General features: G+C 55.7%; 1 protein-coding gene across 2 annotated transcripts in view; it reads right to left on the reverse strand.

Moving 5' to 3' along the window:
* Nucleotides 1-25,182, reverse strand: part of Kcnc1 (potassium voltage-gated channel subfamily C member 1) — a 40,093-nt gene extending 14,911 nt beyond the window's left edge. For both annotated transcript variants that reach the window (XM_060378787.1, XM_060378783.1), the window contains exon 1: nucleotides 24,599-25,182. In XM_060378787.1, the coding sequence (XP_060234770.1) occupies nucleotides 24,599-25,168 (570 nt within the window). In that variant the 5' untranslated portion in view covers nucleotides 25,169-25,182. The remainder of the gene's footprint in view (nucleotides 1-24,598) is intronic.
* Between the last annotated feature and the right edge of the window lie 238 nt (nucleotides 25,183-25,420).

Raw genomic sequence — 25,420 nt, forward strand, 5'->3', positions numbered from 1 at the left:
CAGATGGAGGGAGCAGTGGTGAAAACACAGCATACCAGCCCCACTGCACCTCTCCTGGAGAACACACACAGACTCCAGGCACTGCAGCCCAGCCACTCTGCCTCTGGCACCCTCTCTGCAGTCTCTGGCCCTCTCCCCTTGTCCCCACGAGGGGGCGACTGACTTTCCCACAGCTCGGGCACCTCTAGCCTCCCTTGCCTCTCTGACCTCTCAGCCTTCCCCGCCGCCCTCAGACTGCCATTCCTGTGGTGCTGGCTGCTCCTTTTTCTACCTTTCCCAGAGAGCTGAGTCCCACCATATTCAGGACCAGCTGACCCTCCTGGGACTGCCCAGAGGACCAAGAGCTCTACTGGGCAGCCCAGCGGTAGCGGTCCCCAGCCTGGCCAGCACAGCAGCTGCCTTGTAAAATTCAGGACACACGGCTGCCGCAGCTTCATGGTGCTACACACAAGCTGGTTGTTTCTGGCTCTTTGTATTTTTTTTTTCCAGAACCAAATCACAAACCATGAGACCCACCAATTGTGTTCTAGAAAGTGGTAGCCATAGCAACAGAGCAAGGCATCCTATTTCTATGGTAACCAGTATGGTGAAGCCGTTGGCTGTAAAGTCAGACAAACCTGCTAGGAATCTGTTGACTGAAGATGGTTTATAAATCACTGCGTTATTTTTATCCCAGCCCTACCCCTGAAACCATAAATCGGAAAGGCAGCCTACAATCTATTGAAATGACCAATGTGTGCTATGACTTTCATTTATGAATTATTTATACCACAGTCATCTTTAGAGAATTGTGCTTTCCTTCCAGAGCTGTTCAGGGGTTCAGCGTGGGGATCTGAGTCTTACCACCTGCATTTCGGGAATGAGCTCCAGTGGTGATGCCGTGCAGGGGCTGGCCCTTTGATCTGCTGCTCCTGTGTGACCTCTGCCAGTCTCCCCTCCCTCCACTGGGGGAGCTAGACTTAGTCCCCTTTGAAGGTTCTGGGGGGGGGGGTCAAGGTTGCAGGTAGTGGGAGCCCATGATAGCTAACCATGCCCAGGCCCAGGCTGCAGGCCCCCAGAAGCTGCAGGTCAGGTTTTCTGCCTGCTGGAACCCGCCCCATGGGGGTGCACGACACCCGTCAGAAGCCAGTGACGCAGAGCAGACAGGTGGCCAATTGTCTTAAATCAATTGTCAGTTGAGTTAGGTTTGGAAACTGAATTAGACTCATCTGGACCTTCTTAGGTTGGACACGCCCACCGCGTGCTGAGCTGGCCGGACCGCAGGCTCAGAGTGCTCGGAAGTCTAGCCTTTAGATTTGTTTCATCTACAGCATCAAGCCCAGGCTGTTCCCAGGTCTCTGCTCGGGTCCTGAACCCTGCTCCTCTCCTTGGCTGCACCACTCAGGGAGCAGTGGGCAGAAGGAACTCCCTGTAGGAGGCGGCGTGAGCTGAGGACTGTGTGTGTATGTGTGTGTGGTCTGTGTGTGTCAGAGCGTGTGTGTCAGGGTGTGCCCTGTGGGAGCCTGTTTGGAAAGTGTGTGTGCTGGGGAAGGCATCCAGGGCAATGCCGTGTAACCTCAGAGCTGGTGTGTGCGTGCAGAACATGTCACCTGCTACATGAATTATCTCTAGGCTCAGCAAGAGTTTTAAGCAGCGTCTGCGTAATTCCTGTGTTGGAGAAGTGTACTTGGGAACACATACATGAGTACATGGCTGCCTCTATGTGGTATTGAATGGTATGTGCATGTGTATACCTATATGGACATGGGCTGTGCAGAAGCTGTGGGTATGTGTGCATGCGTGTGCTCATGGATGGGTCATGTGTTATCTATGGTGTGTTTGCAGGGGGAGGCATGTTTAAGAGTAAGTGTGTGCAAGTATGGGTTGCAGTGTGCGTATGTGCGCATGGATAAGCCGTCTCCTAGAGAGACCAGAGTCAGACTGGTGTGTCAACGACAGTGAAGATTCAGGTCAGAGTCCTCTGCATCAGGAATGGTCACTCACACAGCCCAAGGCGGAAAGCCCCTGAGCCAGCCCAGCCGAGAGGCATGGCTGTACACAGCGCGTTATCTTTTTCTGTGCCCTTGGCCCACACACGCCAGTATTCTCAATCCAGAGCTGGGCCAGGATCAGGAAAAGCAGTGCTCGCCTCACAGAAGCCAGAAGCCAGGACAGACACCACCTCCTCACACCCAGACCAGCTCATGATGACAAATGTGCTGCCAAGTCCGAAGGTGGCAAAGGTTGTCACATGCTTTTATCTAAGATGAATCTTTTACTTTCACCTTTTGGGCTTTATTAAATCGTAGCATGCATGACTCCTTAAATGGCTATTTCCTCGCATATCACGCCATTGGACTTACGGTGTCTCACGCTGATTCCATCTCAGAAGTGAAGAAATGTGGGTATTGGAAACTCAGGCCACTGAGACAGAGGCGACCCTGCGAGGCCTTCTGTGAAGAGCCACCCTCTGGGCAGTACTGCAGACAGAGGCGCAGCCGGGGAAGGGGCTGCCGAGGCAGAGGGACTCCTGAGAAGAGCAGAGCGGGACCTGCAGTGCTCCTGCAGTGTCACACTAGGCTCAGTAGGTGTGGGGTGTCACACTCGGGCTTCCGTTCTTCTCACCATGCGCTCCGGCCTTCACTCAGGCAGTGCTTTGCCAGGCCACCCGCTGAGACTCTTGATTCCAAGCGCCCTGCCTTCCCTTCTCTGGGCCAAGAGCAGCTCAGGTCCTTCTGTCAGAGGGGGCAGCAGCTGAGCAGGAACCGCATGACCTTGAAGCCTTCAGCCTGAAATTTAGTTCCACTTCAGTTGCGCGGCCTTGGAGAGTTCCTCGGTCCCTTCCAGGCTTTCATTTCTTGCAGGTGACAATGACGGGACCAGTGAGATGTTCTCATCAGGTGAGCGCGCTTTCCACCAAGCCTTACAACTCAGTTTTGATCCCTGGAATACACAGGGCTGCAGGGGCAAACTGACTCCCTCTGCCCTCCACATGCACGCTGTGGGTCACTCATGCACATACACAATAGATAAATAAATGCAGAGGAATGGATAGAATGGGGCTGAGAGAGAGACAGACAGACAGACACACACACACACTGAGAGACACAGAGACAGAGACTAAGAGACTGAGAGAGACAGAGACAGGGAGAGACAAAGTATGAGCAGAGAGACATTCAAAGCGTGTGGCCGGCCCTGCCCAGGTTGCTCAGGTCACCATCCACCTGGAGCATCTACCATTGCCCAGTGCTTAGCATCAGAGTATCTTCCACACAAAGAAGCCTAGCAGCTGACAGCCGTGGAAAGAAGGCCGTTGAGCTGGGGATCACCAGGGAAACTGAGACACAAAACACCACCACTGTCCCTCAGAGAACCTGGTCTCTTCTCAGCCCAAGGCCACTTCCCACTGGATGATTAGCACAGTGACCGAGGCACACAGGGGCAGAGTCCGAGGGGGACTCCTTGGTCCCGGTATTTAAGGTCAGGCTGTGTGCTTAGGGCACAGCCTTGGAGACATTTGACAAGCTAAAGCAAAGGACCTCAGGACTTAGCAACAAGGACAAAGGATTGTGGACAGAGCTGGAGTAAGAGTCCTTTCGGAGAGCAATCTGGTGGCGGGGTGGGGGAGAGAAGGAAGATGGGCTGGTGTGGCAAGGGTGGCAGTGGAGGTCTTCGGGAGACTGAGGAAGTAGCTGTACACCCGTAGGGCTCAGACCCACTCAGGAGTGCTGGCTCAGCAGGTATGAACAGAGCAGAGTGTTCACTCATTTCTGGTTCAAGTGGCTTGGATGCCCCCAGGTCCATTTGGCATTTGGGATTCATGAGACAAGATTAGACACACACTTCACATGGCTCTGATTTGATGTTCAGGGAAGCTCATGAAGCGAGAATGGGAAGCAGAGCCATCTGAGATAGCAGAGGCCTGGGCATGGTTTCCATTAGGCACAGGGCTCGAATCCCAGCTCTGCCCTGTTCAGTGTGACAGCAGGGTGCTAACCTCTGGGAAATCTAGTGGCCTTTCAAGTGAGACAAGACACAATTGAGGGGCTTGGAGGAAATGCCCCAGGGCCTGGGACTTCCCCAGGTTCAGGGAAGAATCATGGGGTTCGGAAATCACCAAGACTGCCAGGTCTGTGCTGTGCTGAACAAGAGTCAGTCCACAGTTCCTCCTCTGACTTGGAGTTTTGTTTTGCCCAGAGGAGGGGGAAGAAGAGCCCCGGCAGCTAAAGGGGAAAATGTGCTGCATTTCGTGCTTTTTTCACCCTGAATTTGTCCTGTTCCTGTCACTACCTGCCTAGTAACTACAGACGAGGAGCAGCAGACAGCCTGGTCCTCAGGAGAGCTGAAGCTGGCCCTCAGAGCCTGCATTGCATGGACCACACTAGGACCCAGCACCGAGGGCCATAGCCTCAGGATGGAGGCCCAGCACCCCAGGAGACGCAAGCTTTCTGCACTAAGTACAGAACTTGGGGAGCAGAGGACTGGGGCTCAGAATGAAGGACAAACAAGGTGACAGGTATGTGAAGCTGAGCCACAAATGCCTGTGATTTTGTGGCCCAACTTTGGTACCAAGATGAAGGAAACCAACAGCCAATGGGTGTCTAGTCGGCCCTGATTTTCTGGTGCTTTCCACACATTCAGACACAAAGCTCTACCAGCCCAGAGAAGTGTTTTCTTCTGAGGAGCGTGAGGTCTCGGGGGAAGAGTCTTGACCCTAGGGTCTCAGCGTTCTCAGTGGCAGGTCAGCTCCTATTCTGCCCCGTGGCCCCGTGCCTCCCTGCATCTTGTCAGCCAGATGGACATGGATGGCCATGTGACACGAGTCATCATGGCTGTGCCCCTCCACCCCCACCCCCTGGATCCCATCTGGACACCCCAGCATGGCTCCAACCTTTATCAGCCACAGGCAGGCAGAATGACAAAAGCCTCAGAGGAGCATGGCTGTCCTATCCTGATTGTGCCCTAACGCTCTCCATGTTCAGAAGGGCCTGAGACGCCTCCTGGGAAGCAGACTGAGAAACCGGCAGTAGCAGCAACGGATGGCCTGCTCTCACCTTTCCAGTAACATGTCAGAGTCACAGGTACAGCAGCGTCCGCATGGACCGTCCTCGGACACTGGGACAAGTCTGTCTCCCTATCCGTACTTCTCTGCTTGCTGTCTGAGAGCCCGAGTCAGCGGCCCTTCACGGGTCTCACAGACTGCCTGGAGACTCAGCCGACCCTTCACTGCTTTTCTCTGTTGCCTCTGGAGGTGTGTCTGACATGCCTCCAGTCTTTTCCAGAGACAAACCTCAGGCTGGAATGAGAGAGAGAGGAGCATGTCCCAGGTCAGAAAGTACGGAGTCCTCTGGAGAGCCTCCAGACGGAGCACTTTGTGATCCTTCTGCAAGTGGGCCCTGGGACAGGGGTCTGTGGGTGACCACCTGCAGTGGGTCACTGCCACAGGTGCCCAGTCGGCCTTTGGACACCTCCAAGAGAAGTATTCATCTCTTGTCTAAATCAACCTGTCTCCCTTCCTCCCCAGCTCTGCGCTCTGCTTCCTTCCAGGGTCAGTCTGAACCTTGAGGCGCTGGCCCCCCTAAGCAGGGCGCTGTCCCATGAGGCCTCCTCACACGACAGCTTTGGGCTCCTCATGCCGTCTGAGGCATGCTGAGGTTGGGCACCCACAGTGGGTGGCCAGGGACGGTACGTGCTGTCCCCTGCGTCCCCACAGCCAGCCACAGACCCAGTCACAGTGGTGTGCAGCTCTGCTGAGTTCACCCTGCATGTTCACCGAAGGACAGGCCTACCCATTCCTCTCCAGGCACCTCTTACCCCTATTCTGCAGAAAAAGAAAGTTTAGATTTTCTCAGTGCACCTGAGCCACGTGTACCAAAGCCCTGTGTGGCTTACATGTGGCAGGGAGCCTTAGAACACAGCTTTCGCAGAAAACTCTGCTGAGCTCAACACTTAACCCTTGCACATAGCTTTCATATCGAGCCCTTGAAGGAAGAGAGACGTTAGCCTTTCCACCGTGGTGGCAATTGAATACAGCCTTCTACCATTTACCACACGTCTTCCCAGTTTGAATCTCATGTGAACAACACACACACACACACACACACACACATTCATACACAAACAACAAACAAGTAAACAAACCGAAACATTAGCAGTGTAGTTTTAATTGTCCCCATTCTGCAGTTGAGAAAAGTGAGGCTCTAAGCTCCACAGAAGAGGTAGAAGAGTTTATCAGGAACCCGCTAGGGAAACTGTCTCCATTGTCTGTTTAATGTCATCTGGGCTCCTGACTCTCTCTCTCTCTCTCTCTCTCTCTCTCTCTCTCTCTCTCTCTCTCTCTCTCTCTGTGTGTGTGTGTTTGGGGTGACTCCAGGAGGGCAGGCACGGAGAGGGCAGCGGACAGGGCCTATGAGGGACAGTTGGCGAGTGCTCACACACTGTACATATCTGTTGTATATTCACGGCTTGGGCAGGATTCTCACAACAGGAGCAGCAAACATAGCCGTGTCTCTGGCAAGTAAACTGGTATGTGTTAAGCAGCCATGCAGAGAAAAATGCACCTACATACGGTGACAAGGGCCTATAGGGAGTGTGCAAGATAGCCGGCTGGCCTTTAACCAGCCCTGGAGCTAGAGTGGGGGTGCACACGGAGGCAGGGTCAGTGGAGGCAGAGAACAGAGCCAGCTGTCGCTGGGGTTCCCGCACCACCGCTGCTTCTGGCCGCTCAGGCCCCTCTATTACACCTGGGGACCCCATGGCCTCCTGAGAGCCTCCTGCTCCTCCAGCCGCGTCTCCACAGCCTGCCCCGGATGCCATGAGAGCCATCCTGGCTCCTCTTGGCAATCTCCCCTCCCCTCAGGCTGATTCAGCTATGGCTCCAGTTCTGTCTCCCATTGGGAGCCAGCAGACAGTGCGGTCCCGAAGGCCCCCTCCGGCCCAGCTCTCCCCTGCTCACAGGCCCCCTGCACCCACCTCCTTGGCATCCCAAGTGTGGCTCTAGTAGCTCACTCAAGCTCAACCTGGCAGCCAAGCTCCAGAGCACCCGCCTCCCCCGCAGGCTTCTCCATCTCCATCCTTCCAGGACATTCTTGCCAAAAACCTTGCAGTCATCCTCAACATCTTTTTCTGTCACACCTCACATTTAATCTGTGAGGGAATCCTGGTGGTTCTACTTTAACCCCAGCCCCGCTCTGAGGCCTTCCCACTCCCACGGCTGCCACCCATGCTCCCGTCCCCATTATCTCCCCCTGTAGCTTGAGGCCACAGTCTCTGGACTCATCTCCAGGCTCTCACATGGCTGCCGCACACAGCCAATTGTGTTGTTTCTCTGAAGAGAACGCGGCAAGGGCTCCCGTTTCTCCTGGGGAGACTCCCGCTTGATCGGAGCCACTGTCCCCTCCAGCCTTCCCTCCCACCGTGGTGTACTTTGTTCCTTCACCTCCATCTGCATCTTCAGACATGCTCCTCAAACGTGTAGGACACACGGCTGCCGTGGGGCCTTCCACCTGCTGGGCCTTCCTCTCCGCATCTCTGTGGTCCATCCTCTCGCCATCGCCATCGGATGAGGCGAAAATCTGAACCAGCCTCCCCAGTGAGCTGACCTTCCCTGTTGTTGTTTTTCCTTCCCCCTCCCAGGGCGCACGCACATCGCTTACTCAGACACTGAGCTTCACCGCGCTGAGATTTACATACACGTTTTCACCCACATTCAGAGCCCGGCTGGACGGATGCTAGTGATGCAGATGTTCTCAGTTTCCACGAGGGCACAAGGTCTCCACAGATCTTGCCTGGCTGTGCCTCAAGAGACAGCCGAGCTTTCCAATTAGTAGGAGAAAGAAGGACCCTTCCCCGACTCAGAGAGCGCTGGTAGTCACAAACACATTTGTTCATCCGTGCAGAGATGGTCACAGGCACACACACTCGTGTGCCTCGGTCCTCGTATACATGTTGCGCCCAGCCTCACCCCGCAGCCTTCTGAGGAAGCAGCCCACCGCTCCCGTCTACAGACAAAGCGCACCCAATCCCGAGTTCACGGGTACCACTGCTGTGCGTGTCCACCAGCATTCACAGGGCCAGCACACCTGTCTCTGCGGCTACCGTGGCCACCCGCACTAACCATTCTCTGTGCCCCATTGAGGCTCGCCCAGTGCCCACACGTTGGGCAGTTGGTAGGCTTGGGGCTGAGAGCAGACTCGGGTCTGTGCTGGGACCTGGGTGCTCACTGACGCCTCGCTTTTATAACCTGACAGGGGGCACAATCCCCTTCATCTCCGGTGGGAACAGTCCGTACGAAAAGACCTCGTGTCCACCACACACAAGCATGGTGTGCGTCACCCGTGGAGGTGGACACAGGGTCAGCGGGGTACCTTGAGGACACCAGCCGGTTGAAGGTGTTTATGCTGTTGCTCAGTGGCATCCGGCCCATCTATTGGGACAGAACAGCAATGGAACTGGGGTTTCAAAGCCTGGACACGGGCACCAGAGCAGGGGACTCCGGAGTCTGGGCACTGGAATCTGGGACGCACAGGGAGGCGATGAGACCATGTCTATTCCCAGCATCGTGAGATCACTCAAGGTGAGGAGAGACATGGGCTGTGTGACTCCCAGTGCCACCACTCCCTCCCCACCCCACACCCAGGCCTGGCCCAGCCAGTCTGCGCTTTAAAAAGCATGAGGAAATGCCAGTTTCCTTTTGAGGAAGTGTGATGGGAGGAGAGGGCCTGGGCAGTTTAACAGTCGGTTTATTCAAAGGTTGGGGACAGTGACAGCCAATGACAACGTCTCCAGTCCTGAAGCTTGTTTTGTACCCAGACTGGACCAAAGTTCCTTCCTCAGCAAATGCAAACTTGCCCTGTGCCAAGCCAGAGGTCCCAGCCTACGGGACATCTGCACCAGGGGCTGCCAGAGTCTCTGACCATCTGTTGGCCGGAGCTGGTTCTGGGTTTGGGGGTCCAGCGTTCAGCTGCCTGCTTGAAGGAGTGCCACCCACCCTGACAGGCTGGGAGCTGCCACAGACCGCTGACTGGCCCGAGATGGACAATGTGGGTGGACACCTCTTGGGAGGAGAAAGCTCAGAGGACACCTAGCCACCTTTGATGAAGCATTCAAACATTCAATCATTCGGTCATAAAACAGTGTACGGGCTGAGCACCTCCTGTGCACGGGACAGCACATTAGGTAAGCCCGGCCAGCGAGAGCAGCTTCAGATAATGCTTCCAGCACAGGGCCAGACACACAGTGGGTGCTTAGGAGTGGTGACACATCCTGAGCCACACCCACCTTCCAGGCCTGTGAGGTTACTCATGGTTGTGCTCCCTCCCTCCCCGGATGTGTGTTGTACGCATCTCCCTAAGTGACATGGAGGTCATGTTGCCCTTTCACTCTCCTTACTCCCCTGAGACGGGGTCTCTCAGAGCCTGGGGCTACACTGGCAGCCAGAAGCCTCAGAAATCCTCTCTGTCTCCACCTCCCCCAGAGCTGGGTTAAAGCTGCCGTGTGGCCACGCCCAGCTTTCATGTGGGTGCTCGGGATTCAGACACAGATGCTCCCACTTGCAGGGCATTCTCCACTGAGGCACTCCCCTGGCCGCCCTCGTTGCCGTCTCAACTCTATAAAGGAAACTGAGGTTCAAAGGCACCACAGAAGTCACCCATGCGCATTAAGCTGGGAAGCAGCCATATAGTCGGGACTGGAAACTCGGATTTTTGTTTTGTTTTTTCTTGCTCCAGACCATTTGCTTTTGACCACACTCGTATCCCCCAGTGGACATTTCCTGAGTGAAATGAGCTGATAAGGAAGCACAGTGTTGGTGCAAGCATGTGTCCACGCGTGCATGCCAGCGCTGTGTGTGAGTGTGGGAGCACGTATGTGTAGCTGTCTGGGTGTCTGCGTGTGGGGCTTTTTTATGGAAAGGCTTTCCCTGTTGTCTTGGTCTTGTGTGAGCAGGAGCTATACTTAGCCACAGCCGTGACTGTAATGAACAGTTAGCTGCACACCAGGCACACTGGGACCCGGTTTCCCAGGGAGACTGTGGGGCCAGTGTGTGTGTGTGTGTGTGTGTGTGGTGTGTGTGTGTGTGTGTGTGTGTGCAGGGGGTGCAGCTTGGTGCTGGGGAACGCTAGAACAGAGCTGGGGGGTGGCTGGAGCTCGCATTACTGTGCTTTGTGCAAATGAACAGTCTTAGCTCCAGCTGGAAAAGCGTGCTCCACACTGCAGCACCAAACCCTTCGTGCAGGTCTTGCCAAGCTCACTGATTGGCCATCCAGGCCCACAGTCCCTTTATTGCCAGGCAACTGGAATAAAGTCTCCGGTCATTGCTAGAGTCTGGAGATGACAGAAAAAATGGCAGGAAGATGGTAGAACTCAGCCTAACCAAGGTCTTCTGGGCCGCAGGAAGGCCTAATTCTCAGTGCCGTGTCCCCTGTGAGCAGAGCTTGCACTGTCTACACCGCTCACTCAGGCTGGCGACCAGGAGCAATAACGCCGCCCCTCACAGAACACGATGAAACCACGGCATGCTCAGTGTGGCCAGACAGCATTCTCCATTTGCCTCTGCTGGCTGTGGGGAGGTGGGCCTGCCGAACCCGATCGTCCTGTCACTGCTCCGCTTCTGACACCTCCCAGCTTGCTCCTCAGAGATCAGCTCCAACCCTAGCTCTCAACCCTCTCATTCCACCTAAGCAGCCACCTCTGCCTCAAGCAATCTCACAACTGCCTCTGTGTGCTCCATGGCTCCACCCTGAAGTCCTCAGTTTTCAAGCCCCATTCTCCAGATGTTTTCATGCAATGGGAAGCAGTCCTTCCTCTTTAACCTTGAAGGCCAGAAACAGAAATGTATCCATGCAGGCAGATGTCGTCCCTTGACCTCTGTGGGTGTGCTGAAGACTGAGCACCCATACCCGTGCGCACACACACAGTCACACACACACAGTCACACTTGATACATCCACTCATCCTCCCATTTACCCACCCACCCACCCATCCATCCCTTCATCCCTCCATATACCAGTTCCTCTGTCCACCCACCCGACCCCCGTACATACATATACCTTCCCACCAACCCATGCGTTCATCCGTCTAACTGGTTCCCACCCAGCTGTGTAGCCACCCCTTTGCATGCTCCTCCTCCTATCCGTTCACCTGCACGTGTTCACACATTCATTTTTTCGTCGCTCATTACTTCTTTCATCTGTCACTCAGCTGTCCATCCAACGTGCCACACTTGACCATAGAACTACCACATTCCACAGCAAGGAAGAACAGCCTGGCCCAGCTGCTGATTTCAAAGACCTCAGCTTCTACCGGTCACCAACTAGGCAAATAAATAAATTAATTTCTCTGGACCTTTTCTTCTCCGTCACTTCTCCTTCATCAATAAAATGGGCATAATGTCAACTCCTTCTGCCTCACAAGGCTATTGGGAAAGACACCGTGTGAACAAAGAGCTATTGATTTCCTGCTCTATCCGGGCACTCCATGATCTTAGGGGTTCTCTGTACCTTTGTGTGTTTCTGTTGAGCCCAGTAGAGTATTTAGAGAGGCGAAGTAAGGAAAAGGTCTCTGGAAGCACCAAGGGCGGGGCAGGCTGTCCCTGGGGTGAGGCTTCGGAACCGCTCCACAAAGAACAGTTAACCAAAACTTGCCGCCAAGAACCTATCCATCTTACAAACAAAGAGAGGACACCTTGTCACAGGAAACAGAAAGCAAGGGCAAGCAGGCAGGCTGGGAGCAAGAGGACACTGAGGAGCCTGTGGGTGAAGGGTGGGCAGGCTTCGAGAGTGGACTGTGCAGGATTTCAAGGGTAGTCACCAGGCTTCTGAGAGGGCTGAGGGCACAGGAAGCCGCCATGATTCCTAACTCCCAGGCTTGCACTCACGTCCCCAGGCTGAGGGAGAGAAAAAATACATCTGCCTAGTGACAGCCAGGCCTCAGGAGACACAGCTCCCGCCGCCTGGAAGGGAAGCCAGCGCCTGGCATTTCTGACCTTTGTGCCACTAAATATATCATTGGTGATGGTGGTTCACGGCTTCGAGGCTGCCAGGGCCAGCTCTCACATTCTGCATCTCGGCGGCTCAGCCAGGGCCCCACTGTATACTGAAGAATGTAAGCCCAGGCCTACCTGGCATTGCCAGAGACTGCCTTCAGTAAGGGCTGTCCCAGCAGGAGCCAGGCCAGGGGCTCCGCTCCTCAGAAGCTCACTCTGCCATGCAGTACAATTCCTATTCCCATTTTTTTTTCTTGAAGAAATAGGCTCAGTCAGATGCCATCCATTCAGTTCCATACCAGGGCAGAGGGCATTCCACAAACCAGTCCTGGCCATGGCCAAAGACCCTTCCCTTGTCCTGTCTTTTCCCTACATCACTCCCTTGCCCTCGACATGGTGGTCTCTACCCACACATGGCCTTCCTAGGAACCATATTCTCTCCCTAAAATCCTCACTCTGCTGCTGATTGTACTGTGTTCTCCAACTGCACTATGCATGCCTTACAGCTAAGGAAATGAAGGCCCAGAAGTATACTGGCTGGGCCCAAATGTGTAGGACTCTTAGGAGCCGGAGTCAGGGGTGCCTAGGCCCTGGGAGAAAGCGCCCCGCAGAGGGCTCACCTTCAGCAGAGATGGAGCCCAGCTGTGGCTGTCACTCCAGGGCTCCCTGGCTGGCTGGTATGCATGGCCCAGCAGGCAGCCGTGTTCCTCACACCTCCTCAGAGAGCCCCTGGGGTGAGGTTGCAGGTACAGAGTCATCTTTAATGAATGAGATGCTGGCCCTGGGGTGCAGCTGTGGTCTGAAGTTATGCCTCCAATCCTGACCCAGAAGCAAGACTCAAGACGGGGCCCTCTACCATCTAAGAGGGCAGAAAAGGTCCTCAGAGGACCATCCCATCTGCCAGGCGGGAGCTCCTCGGAAGCCACTCCAGCCAACTTCATTTGTAGACATCAGGTTTGTGTTCTAAGAGCCACTGAGGCTAGTGACTTCAGAATACCTCCCCCAAAAAATACCCCACCTTCCTGAAGAAACGGTGGAGATGATCTAATTTGCACCTGTGCTGGCCACGCGCCTTCTAAAGAGCGCTCTGTATCTTACTTTTTTGGAGTCTCACAGTGGCTTTCTGCTTCCTCCCGCCGGAAATGAACCGAGGCAGCTGAGTACTTCTAATCTGCAGATCCAGCATGGACCAGGCAGCGTGGCGAGTGTGGCCCACTACCTTTGCCCTAGACCCTCTTACGACCTGTGGTGGGACATTCCTGAACAGCTGTGAGGCTGGAAGGGCCCCTCACCAACTTTCCCCTGGCTTCACACCCAGCTCTGATCCCAGACTGTGGCAGCCAGGCACGGGTGGTCAGAGGAGGCCACATGCATGCAGAGGGCCGAGTCCTCGGGCTGGCAGGCTTGGGGAGTTCTCCAGAGCAGAGCGGTCACCCCTGCCACCCTGAAGGAAGCCCACGAGGAACACCGCACTTTCTGACCTGCCCCCTCTCCCTGGCTCTGCGAGAGCCCTTGCTGAGCCGAAAGCCCCTGCGCTCGCCTGCCTGCTCACAGGCCTTGCACATCTAACTCGCTTTGCTGCCCAGCTGTCATGTGGCTCTCTCCCACACTTTCTTCACTGCCACCTCGGCTAAAATCGCCGTCTCTGTGGCACTGGTCCCCCTGGACACACTGCACAGCCACTGTTTTCCTTTCAGTTTCTCACCCTGGCATTTCCCGAGGGCACCGGTTTCTGACAGTTTTGTTTCTGGCTTCATCCCTAACATGATTCCCAGCCTGAGCAGCAGTGCCTTCCACATAGTAGGCGCTTCTTAATATGTGCTGGGTAAATAAATACAGAGTACTAACAGTAGCCCTGGGGGGTTCTCTATGTGCAGCTGAGAGGCAGGAGTCCCTTCCTGGACCGTGGTGCAGGGAAGGGAAGGTATGGGATGCCGTGGTCTATGGCGAAGGTAGAACAGGGCTGGATGCCATTGGTGAGAGGTTGCAGGGGCACTTGAGGCCCTGCAGGGGCTAGGGAAGTTTCCCTTGTCTGCCATGACGCTGGCTGGAGTAACCTCGGTCTGGGCACAGTGAGGCTGGCTCCGAAGGACCCCGAGCTCAGCTGTCTGGGCTGCCCTGCTAATATTAGCTTGTCCCTACCCAGCTTGGCGTCAGCTTGACGGGGTAGCCCAGCCTGAGAATGGGCACTGTCCCCTGGCACCAACAGCGACCCTTGTCCCTGGTCCCAGGATTTTGCAGCTCTGTGGTCCAAAAGACCCCTGCCACTGTCCCTCCACAGGCCTGAGCATTCTCTGATGGAGAAACTACAATGCTTGGAGCTAAGAAGTGTGGCCTCCTCCACTGCCAGGCCCACCACACTGGCACACTTGTCAGCACCTTAGGTCACTGAATTTGGCTCCTGGCCAGAGCCTGATGTCAGCTGCCTGCCTGCCCTCCCTCCCTCTCACCCGGCACGCGGAAGTTCTGTCACCTCTCTCTAGGGAGGAAGAGCAGGGTTGAGCAGCCCATTGCAAGAGATCAGGAGACTGAGGTTCAAGGGGGTGGGACCCGCCTGTAATGCATAGGGCTCTCATGGGAGAATCCAGGCCTGTCTCCCAGAGTGACATCATAAAAACCAGATCTGGGAGACCAAGTCTGGAAAATGGGGTCCTAGGGGCCAGGTGAGGTGACCTACGGGATTTTTAGGGGATTTGGGAGGAAGAAAGTGGGTGGGACACAGGTAAAGGTGTGGGTCTTCTGGGCCACGAGCTGGTGAGAAGATAATGAAACCCCCAGTAATTAAACACTGATTACGTTCTGGGTTCTGGGCTGAGTGCTTAACACATTTAATCCTCTCGACTTCCCTGTGAGTCAGGAGCTATTAATAGCCTACTCTTGAGGCGCAGACAGGTTAGGGAACTTGTCCAAGGTCACACAGCTGGTGAGTAGTGGGGCTGAGATCTGAACCCAGGTCCCCATTCAAGAGGCCTGCCCTCAGGGAAGAATGGGACTTCGAGTCCCAGTGCCAGGGTCAAACAGCCAGGGACTGGGGGTAGAGCTGTCCCACATGTATTTTACTGAATGCATGACTGATGTTGCAAGTAGAGGAATTTGAGTTAAAAAAAAAAAATCCTCCTTTCTAGGACTTCAAGAGGAGGAGTTGTTTTAAAATCCAGTGGCGAATCCCTAGAACTTCCCACAAACAGTTGACAGAGGAAAGAGGACGAGGGGGTCAGAGAAGTCGCACAGGGAAAGGTAGAAAGATTAACTGGCCTTCAGGAGAAAGAGCTCACAGGAGAAGCCTCAGGCTGGACCATGCAGAACTTGGGAGCTTGTGTGTGTGTGGGGTCTCAGAGCTCTGGCTGGGACTGCCGAGTCAATACAGTGGGAGACAGGAGTTTGGAGAGGGCTCTCGATGAGAACACCGTCACCCGCAGGCCTGTGGCTTCAGAGTAACCGTACCCTCTCTGGGTTTCCCAGCAGCCTCTCCCCCACCTTGGCCTGCTTGCCATTGCTCCAGTGTGGGAGAGGGAGTGATTCCCAGGTAAGCAACTAAGGAAGGGGTTCAGTGAGGAGTGGACTTAAAGGCACTGGGCCCCTGTCTGTTTTTGAATTCAGGTCCTACCCATTGCTTTCTTCATTCAATAATTGTGTTTGTTTTTAGACAAAACCTTGCTATGTAGCCCAGGCCGGCCTCAAACCGGAGCCCCCTCCTGCCTCTGCCTCCTGAGTGCAGGGATTGCAGGCATGAGCTGCTGCCCCCACCCACACGAAAATTACTTGACCTTCAACAGATAGTTATTTAGCACCCGTCTTGTTTCAGGTACTGCTCTAGGTTTAAGGGATGCCACAGTTGGTAAAAGAGGCTAAAATTCCTGAAATTACACAGAACCTACATGATAGAACGAACAAGCAAGGTGAGTGGGGAAAAGACATGTTGTCAACGGAAAGCTGTGATACCTGAAAGGAGGGGACTTGGAGAGAAGCAAGATGAAGGAGAAGAGGAGGCAACAAGATGGGTGAGCGGGGCCTAGGCAGGAGGGCACAAGAAAGGAGGTCGGGCATTCTCACAGACACTTACAGTCCCACAAAAGAGCTCGGCTTCTCCTCTGAGGGACACTAAATCCAGAGTGTGACAAAACGAAGGACTGATGGGGTCAGAGCAGTCTGCCGCCTTGGTTAGCCTGTAGAGAGGGGCCTTGGCGGGTCAGGGTGACCAGGGCTGAGGTGAGGAGGCCAGAAGGCCTCGGCAATAATCCACACAGGCGATATTAGCTACAGCTAGAGAAGTTAGGGCGATGGTAGGCGGGAGGACTCTGGATATGTCTGAAGCTGGGATGTGAGAAAAAGTGCCCAGAGAGCACCCCCAAGAAGGCTTTGTGCCTCAGTAGCTGGACAGAGGCATTTGCTGAGAAGGGTCTCAGCCCCAGGCAACAGGAAGATCAGGGTCACAGAACAGCTGACCTACACATCCTACCCATCGGTCTATGGAACCTGGCACTTCCTCTCCTGGAAGTGCCTACTTCAGCACTCCCAGCCACTGAGTCACTGGGATCCTGTTAGAATGTGAGTTCTGACTAGACCATTTAGGCTGGAGCCTGAGACTTCCAACCCAAATCCCATCAGTTCATGTTGCCTTTGGTCAAAGGGCCATGCTTAAGACAGCCGTCATTTATGTGGTTCCTGTGACAGGAACTCTCCCTGCTAGCATTAATGTCACCTTGGAATGGACAGGCCTAGGAATGAAACCTTTCCAGGAACCTGAAGATCTTGAAACACCTCAGGTAGTTCTCAAGGATCAGCCTGGGCAGGAAGGTCCTATGGCATCTATCCTTAAGCCTCCCTGACAGCCAGGGACAAGACCCTTACCTTGTCCAACACAGCGTTCCTCTACCGTGGCTCTTTCCCCAACCACAGGTCTCCTGTGAAGGGCTTCTGGCCACTCCCTGACAGCCAAGAAAAGGACCCATGGAAGAGGGCAACATCTGATGCTCACTGAGCTAAGAGACGCACACCCCAAAGTAGTGGCACCCCAAGTCAGCCTGCCACTGGGCTGGTGGTTTATGCAGGTGCAAGGGGTTACTATGCTTTTAATGAATGAGTAACAGTTGACCGCACTAGAAGAGAGGCTCTAAAGACCTTTTTCCTGGGCTCCTTCCCACTTGGTGCCAGGACTTGTGTCCAGAACTCACCTGTGTTGTGGAGGGCAGCTAGGCTGGAGTGTGGAAGGAGAGAAAAGAAGGACTCACTGGCTTCTCAGCTCCTTTGGGAAGCTGAAGTCCAGCATTCTTAAACTCCCCGAATTCTTAGTGCTCTCTGAGATCAACCTTCCTGAGTGCCAGGTGGAGAGAAACTATAGCCCCAAGGCATTGGGTCTTGGCCAGAGCATCTCAGTAGCTTTAGTCTGGTCTAGTTGTCCAGTGCCCACAAGCTAGCGTCTACGCGATCTAACCTGTCCACTCCCATGGTCCGTACACCCCTAGCTCCAGGCCTTCAGAGCTGACCTACTCATGCCTATTCTAAATTGTGCAAGCTAGGTGCCTCAGTACCCAGGTCCTCAGTCCCAAAGGAGCCAGCCAGGCTGAGAGCTGGTAGCTGGGGAGGGTGGATTGAGTGCTCAGAAGGGAGCAGAAAGCACAGCAGTGCAGGGAGTCCATGAGCTGAAGCTCCAATGTGAAAACAAAACCTGAGGAGCAGGAGGTCTGAGGGAACCCGACAAAGAGGACAGCAGGAGCCCCGGCCAGGGACCAGGGCAGGCCTCAAACTCAGGACTAAGGAAAGCCAGCGTTCTTTCCATACAGCGCCTGCCTCGCACTAGATAAATTTCCATTTTCTCTGGTTCCTTTGCCATTTCCTGTGGGACACAGCTTATTCGAACAGGGATGGGAGATGGCTGGGCGCTGTGGGGACACTTTCTTCTTTGAGAATACCAGAGAGCTCCATTAACCCAAATGGGACATGGCCCTCCCGCTATGATCCAATCCAGGTCAGGGCTTGCTGAAAAGCGTCCCTGGACAGGTGGTTCGGCATGAGATGGAAGCACAGGCCCGGAGCATTGCCGGCGGCAGACCCCAGCATCTCTGGACCACAGACAGGAGGCAGGTTCTGCATGCTGGCCACTGTGCTCATGAGCTCAGGAGCCGTGGGCACGTGACTTCACTCTGAGTTTTAGTAGCTTAGCTGCGACAAGGGCATGGACAGCATGACGCTGTCCTGGGGAGCACTGTGAGAACTGGGCGAGAATCTGTGGATCGAGGCAGTGTGTGGCAGGCATACGCACATTAACAAATGGCAGCACCAAGAAAGGAAGATGATCTGCAAAATCCGACTTTGGAGATGTTGGGAATTTGGACCAAGTCCTAGACTCACTGACCGGAGGAGTCTCACTCATCAGGGCTAGATCCAGGAGCACCAGTAGCTGTTTATTCTCCCTCCATCTGGCTAGTAAGACGACGGCAGCACACCTTGGCTCTTTAAAACTGGAGCCAAGGGCAGCAGAAAGCCTGGGCTCTGAGTTGGGTCCCACTGACACTTGGAGTGGCAGTGGTGTCTTCTCCTCCCCGAGCCTCCCTGGTCTGTCCTGGGAGAGGAAGGCGCCTTTCCTAGGGCTCACCTGCTAGGCCGACCCCGACCTGTGTGCCTACTGCACAATGCCCCTCCAGGGAACGAACACCAAGCGGCTTAGCCTGCCCGTCTCTGGCATCTGAGCACTCGCCTCCCTGGGTCTCATCAGGTCTCTCCTCCTCCATCCCGCCAGTGATGTCTGGCCATACAGGCTGGCTGCGGTGAGAATCCTGCTAGAGCTGATTTAGCCTTATGTCTCCTGATGGTAATTTTCCATTCACCGACTCTGCTCCCCCCACCCTCCCCCTGCTCCTCAGCTACAAACTCCCACTTGCCCTAGTGCGTTCTCCATAGATGAGCCCTGTGTCTCGCTCCTACTGCGAGGTCCCGTTGCATGGGTCCCTATGCTTATTGTCACAGTCTTGGAAGGAAAAAAGGCCACTTTCCTGTAGACTCCTGCTTTAGTCCACACCGTGAAGAACGTTTTCTGTAACTGCCATGACTGGAGGTGTCCAGAGAGGAGCTATCCACACCACGTCCTACGCTTACGGAGAATCCCTTCCCACCAACTAGTTCTCCTGAACAAAGACTAGCAGCCACCCGCCCCGGGTCTCTCAGGTTCTCCTTTACCTCTGAGCCACCTTCCCAGATGGGATCCGGGACGGGGGTGGTGGCCAGGCTGACCCAGGAGCGACAGCAGGGTGCGGCTTAAGGCCCTGACCTTTCGGCGCAGAGCGGAATACACCGGTCATGAGACTGCTCAGAATAGCCAGAGGCACTAAATTCAGCTGTCGTGGGAGGCTTGAGGTCCCTGGCTCAGGCAGTGGGCCCTGGAACGAACCCCTACCAGAACCCTCCCCCACCCTCTGAGACAAGTCTTGTCTTCCCTGAGAGACTTAGGCCAACAACCTTCAAAGCTTCTGGTTACCAATGCCAAACCTTCAGAGCACCGAAGCTGCCCTTGGGGCACCAGACTCCAAACCCTCGCCAAGGTGGGACTTCAAGATCTGCTGAGTTTAGCGTCAGGAGATGAGGGCACTCAAACAGCCTGCTCACCTGTGACCTTGAGAAATCTGTCCTTCTCTCTGAGCCTCAACCTCCCCTGTCACCACAGCTCCTACTACACTGAATGCAGAGGCTTGGAACCTCCTCTGGAGGAGACATCTGAATCGAGCAAGCTTCTAATGAACATCCAGTCACCAACCGGATGGTTGCTCTGAAGAAGAGGACCTGGGACTGAACCCTGACCCAGCTTGTCAGGGTCAGGAAGGATATGCTACTGAACCGCTTTCTAAGTTGGTGTGAAGAAAATAGGAGAGTGAGTGAGCTAGGAAGAAAGAGTCCTTGGAGGGAATGGGACATGGCCTAGCAACCGTAGGCAACTAAGCCAGGCCAGATGATCAGTGAGTGAGCGCTGACTAAAGCCAGGCAAGCACACACTGGAGAGGCAGGCTGAACCCAACAGCATGAACCTGGGAAGCCCTGCAGGCTTTGGTGACCTGACCAATTTCTCAGGTGAACAGGCCTTGTGTTTGTCAAATGGAAAAAATGGACCGGGAGGGCCTGGGACTAGAGCTGGAAAAAATAGTCACGAAAGTGCTGGAGAGGTGGGCCTGAGGGAACCATGGTGGTTTGAAGCCCAGTGGTTTGAAGCATGATGGTAGAGGAGAAGATAACGTTCAGAGATGGTTGTGAGGTCAGACAACACGGCAAAGCCACGGCAGAGAGAGACACCAGCAAAGCGCAGCCTGCATTTCCCGACTGTTTCCTGTGTGCCTGTGGCCATCCACGTGACCATCTCTCAGACCTGCTCTGTGTGGACCCCAGTCAGTCCTGCCAGCAGCTCCTCATCGCTAATGGGGCTGATGGACTGTGACTCGCCACACACCTGGTCTATGCCTTTCTTTACCGAAAGGGCTCGGGCGTGGGGGTACACTTTAAAAGAATACAGACTCCCGCTAAAGAAACATGGTGGCCGGCTGCGCCACGCTGAGACAGCCTTTCACTCCACGCTGCCACGTCTCAGAGTACGCCCTGTCCCGGAGAAAGGTGGGCTTCCTAAGAAGCCCCTGCTAATAGTTCCCTGCCTCAAGCCACTGCCAGCGCTCAGGGTTGTCTCAGAGGTGGGACAAAGGAAGAAAGGGAAGTCTGTGGCTGGCCTCTTCATTGTAAGCACTCCGTGACTTCCTCCCCAGAGAGCCAGGAGCGCTAGGGCTCAACAGGTCCCCAAGCCTGAAGGACAGGACACAGAGGCAGGGGAGGACAGGGTGTCAGGAGAGACGGATGGCAGAGCACGCAGAGGCAGGGCTCCCCAGCTTTGAGACCTGATGCCACCACACTCACACATGTACCTACATTAGGGACACTCCTTGGCCTGCAACCCAGACACCACCGCTGGCCTTTCTATGACAGTGAACAATGCTCTTGGTGGCGTGTAGGTCCCAGGTGGAGACGCAGGGCCTCTGACCTCGCTGACTCCCAGGGAGGTAGGTGGGCAGGTTGCGGGCCAGCGGGCTCTGCACCCCTGCTCTCACACCTCTGCAACCCTGCATGCAAGGGCTGCTCTTCCTCCCACTCCCTGCCGACAGCAGCTCACCCCTTAGTGATCGCCTGGCACCACTCCAGGAGGCCCCTCGCCCCTCACCTCACAGTTAAATCACCACCCATACCTCTGTGAGTCTGAGGCTGCACAGGTGGGGCTCCGCTAGCCCAGCTCCCTTCACTCCCCAAACTACCCCTTATAGCTGCCCTGGGGCTCCCTTCCCAACCAAGGGGCACCTATCATCCCTTGGATGCTCCTTGGGGGAGGCGACCTCACCGCTGGCCCATACATCCGTGACTGGCCTGGCTGGGACGTAAGTCTTCTGAGGCGTGACAAGCAGGGAAAGGCCCCAGCCAGACACCCCGGGAGTCTCAGGTGCCAGGCAGCGGGCAGAGACCCTACAGGATACACCCAGGCCACGCAGGAGTTCTCGCATACACAAGCACTAATGGCAACAATCACGCAGATCAAGATCCCCGTCATATAAAACACACAGTGTCACACATGGGGCCTCACAGTCTCTCAACACACAGCCTGTCACACAGAGCCCAGTAAACACGCATAGGTGGTGATGCTCACGCAGCTTACACGCACACACAACTTCACACGCACACTTCCACACCCGCCCTCGCATCTCCCAGACACCGGCCTGGAGTCGCGCTCATCTTCTCTTTTCCTTGTTACACACAATCTCTCTCACAGGTCCCTCTCTTTCCTCTCTCTCTCTCTCTCTCTCTCACACACACACACACACACAATCTGACATCCAGTTTCTTTGACACAATCGTATAGTTTCTTTGACCAAGGATCTCTTTTATGGTCACAATCTCAACACACACACACACACACACACACACACACACACACACACACGAACACATAGGGACACACACATGTGCTCCCAGAGTCATATCTACCTAACATATTTTTATTCTTACACACAAGGAGTCTCACACACCCACACAAAATCTCACACACGAGCTTTTCCAGTTTTTATTTTACACACACAGACTATATCACACATGAGATTCAGGTCTAAAATCTAAAAAACAAACAAACAAACAAACAAACAAAGACCAAAGAAGAATCCCAAACTCAGACCCACCAATCTGAGAAGGCTGTGGGGGGAGGAGTAAACAGAGGTGACAGCGGGGTGACAGCGGGGCGGGCAGCCGCAAAGATGGAAGGGGGAGGAGGCGGGCAGCAGGCTCCATGCGCAGGGCTGCAGAGAGGCAGCGCAATGCAGCTAGGCCAGCCGGGCGGGCGGGAGGCAGGAGCCTGGTTCTAATCCCAGCTCTGCCTTCATTCGCCCTCCTTCTGTGGGTCTCCGTGTCCTCACTCGGTCCCCATGCAAACGGAAAAGGACTACAGCCTCTCTGAGAGGCTCCCAGAGAAGAAGAGCAGTCCTGCATCCCTGAGGGGTACCCACTAACACCCATCTGCGCCTCAATGCTCCACCTGCCACCTCTGACTGCCCAGCTCTTGCCTGCACCTGCTCTTCGGTGGACACCCGTGTGAGACTTTTCAGCCTGGTGCTTTCACACCCACGGGCCCTCAGGCTGTACCTAGGCAGCCGGTCACTCCGCTGAGTGAAGGCCACCTCACAACCTAGGAATGGCCAGTGGGTGGAAAGAGCAGGCAAGCAGGATGGAATACATCCTACTGACCCTCACCTGCCCTGAAAATGGGTACACTGATCAGTGCAGAGTCCAAGGTGGCAGGTGGAGGGCTCAGACTTCTGCAACCACCTTAAAGATGGTGGGCCCTATTGGGCCTAGCTTCCAGGGACCAAGGTCAAATGTGAGTGGAGGAGCTGCTCTAAGCCAGGTCTTGGCCTAGCCTGCCAGGCATCTCTCTCCAGCCTCTGCTGGTCCATCCTCCCGGTACCATGTTCCGGCCCCTCCCCACAGCTCAGCATAGACTCCAGTTACATAATCCTCTAGCTGTAGTGGCCTCTGTCATCAAGGAGAGGAAGGAAGAGAAGCGGCTTCCTCAAAGGGTCCCAGGCTGCCCTGGAGAATGGCAGAGAGTCAGTGGCCATCTCAGGGGAGGCGAGGTCCCAGAAGGCTTTGGTTCAAATTTTACTTGACCTCCTACTTCCTACTTGACCTTGGCCAAGCTCCTCAGTGGCGACATGGGAGGTCAATCGTTCTAGGATTTAAGGTGTGAGGTTTGGAACTGCTGCCCCCACCCCACATGTACGTTTTATTTTAGCACCAAACCTGTCAGGTGTCTGTCTATACAGCCCTTCCTAGTCCTTGAGCACCTCAGACCCCTTCCCCAGTCCCCAAATCTTATTTGTCCACAGATCTGCAGATGTCAGTTTCTCCTCATTCGCCTACCCCACCCCAGCTCTGGCTTGGCCTCCTGGTCAGCAAAAGAGAAGGCCTGGGGCAGTAAAAGGCAGCTGGGCAGATGCAGTATTTAGCCTGAGAGGAGCAGAGGTGGCTTGGAGATGGGGGAGGGGCTCTTTCAAATTTCCAGCTCTACCCATTGCTCTCATCCTCGGCACTCTTCAGGCCAGAGAACAGAGCCCAGAAAGACCTAGAGTGTGCCTTCCAGGGGAGCTGTTTCTCTGGGGTCTCCTTCTGGGCTCAGCAACAAATGGTCCATCAAGTGGCCCTTGTAGCCCACCATCTTACAGAGGAAGCCAATCCAGCCAGGCCAGCCGAAGGCCAAGGTCAGCAACAGGGTGTCTTTTCTCTCCTGTAACAGTTTGCTGTCTCTAAAGGGGTGTGGCTGAGGAATACACGCCCACTTCACACACTTCCTCTGGGTACATTTTCCCTGAAGGGTTTCCTCTCTCCCAGACTCTTCCCAGGGACAGAGGGAAGCAGGAGCTTAAGCTTTGACCTCCTCCAGGCTCTTCCCAGCCCCTCCCCTGGGGGGGCAGGGGTCACAGAGGTCACCATTCTCTCGCCTCCACCCCAGCCCAGCCCCACACCAACTACCAGGCTATTAACTAACTATGAGTATTCCCAAGACCACCTCCGCAGATGGCTTTCGGATGGCCCCTGAGGAGGGAGGGGCTGTCTGTCCCCAGCCTCCCAGCAGGCTAGGGTACTCTTTCTACTCCAGATGCTCCCTGGCCAGGGAAGAAGGAAGGAGTCTCCCTCAGCTCCCCCAAACCAAAGGGCAATTCACACCTTCCCAGTGTTCACTGCTAACGGCACGGACGGACACCAACAGGAGTGCGGGGGGAGGGGGGTCATGCGCATCAGCCTACACATATGTCGCTTGTTCCCACATAGTTAACCCATCCAGACACACCCCAGCACACTTACAGAAATATGCACGCACAGCACACACACACTCATACTTATTGTGAGCCTAGCCTTTAGGCTGAGCCACCTCTTCAGCTCTCACACAACCAGCAATAGACCCCTGTATACAGACCTAGTCGCCCTGGCAAAATCACCCCTTCTCTCGCACACGCCCCCTTCGGTTCGGAGCTGTCCGGGCACTCACCGCCCACCGCCCCCGGCCCGCGGAAGGCGGCAAAGGCTGCCCGTCTGGGTCAGGTCCTCCGGCGGACAGCGGCCACTTACCCGCGCGTAGCGGGACGAGTAGGGGTCCTCGAACAGCGCCCAGACGCGCGGCTGCCAGCGGCGCCAGAAGCCGCCGGGCCGGCCGTCCGGGGAGTCGCTGAGCGCCAGCCTCTTGGTCATCTCCAGCTCGTCCTCGCCGTCGCCCGAGTCGCCGGGGCCGTCGGCGTCCGCGTCGTCGGCGCTGTTGTCCAGGGGCGCGCCGCCGAAGCTGTCCAGCGCCTCCTCGGCGTCGCGGTGCTGGCGGTAGGTCATCCAGCAGCAGGGCTCCACGTCCGTCTCGTCGATGCCCCAGAAGGCCAGCTCCTCCTCGTAGAGCGGCCCGCACACGTCGGCCGGGCAGTGCAGCTTGCCGGTGCGGTAGTAGTTCAGGATGTGCGCGAACACGCCCGGGTGGCGGTCGAAGAAGAACTCGTCGGCGCGCGGGTCATAGTCGAAGTGGCTGTGGGCGTCCGGCTCGGCCAGCCAGGCCAGCCGCGTGCCGGGCAGCGTGCGCAGCGTGGAGCGGTACGTCTGGTGGCGCGTGCCACCCACGTTGATCACGATGCGCTCGCTCTCGTCCCCTTGGCCCATCGCGGCGCCCCCTTAGACATGGCGCGGCCCAGCGACACCCATGGGAGCGGCCGCCAGGGGGAGTTGGCGACGGGGAGGGGGGCGCAGGGCCTCTTCCCCCCTCCCCCCGGCCGTCGGGGGGCACAGAGGACCGCGGCTCTGGCCGCGCGCCCTCACGAGCGGCCCACGCCTGCTCAGGGGGAGCAGTCGGCCGGGTGCGGGCCCGGGGGTGCGCGCGTGGGCTCCCGAGGGTCTCTGAGGCGCCCAACGTGA

Source organism: Meriones unguiculatus, chromosome 1, assembly GCF_030254825.1.
Source record: "Meriones unguiculatus strain TT.TT164.6M chromosome 1, Bangor_MerUng_6.1, whole genome shotgun sequence".
NCBI lineage: Eukaryota > Metazoa > Chordata > Mammalia > Rodentia > Muridae > Meriones > Meriones unguiculatus.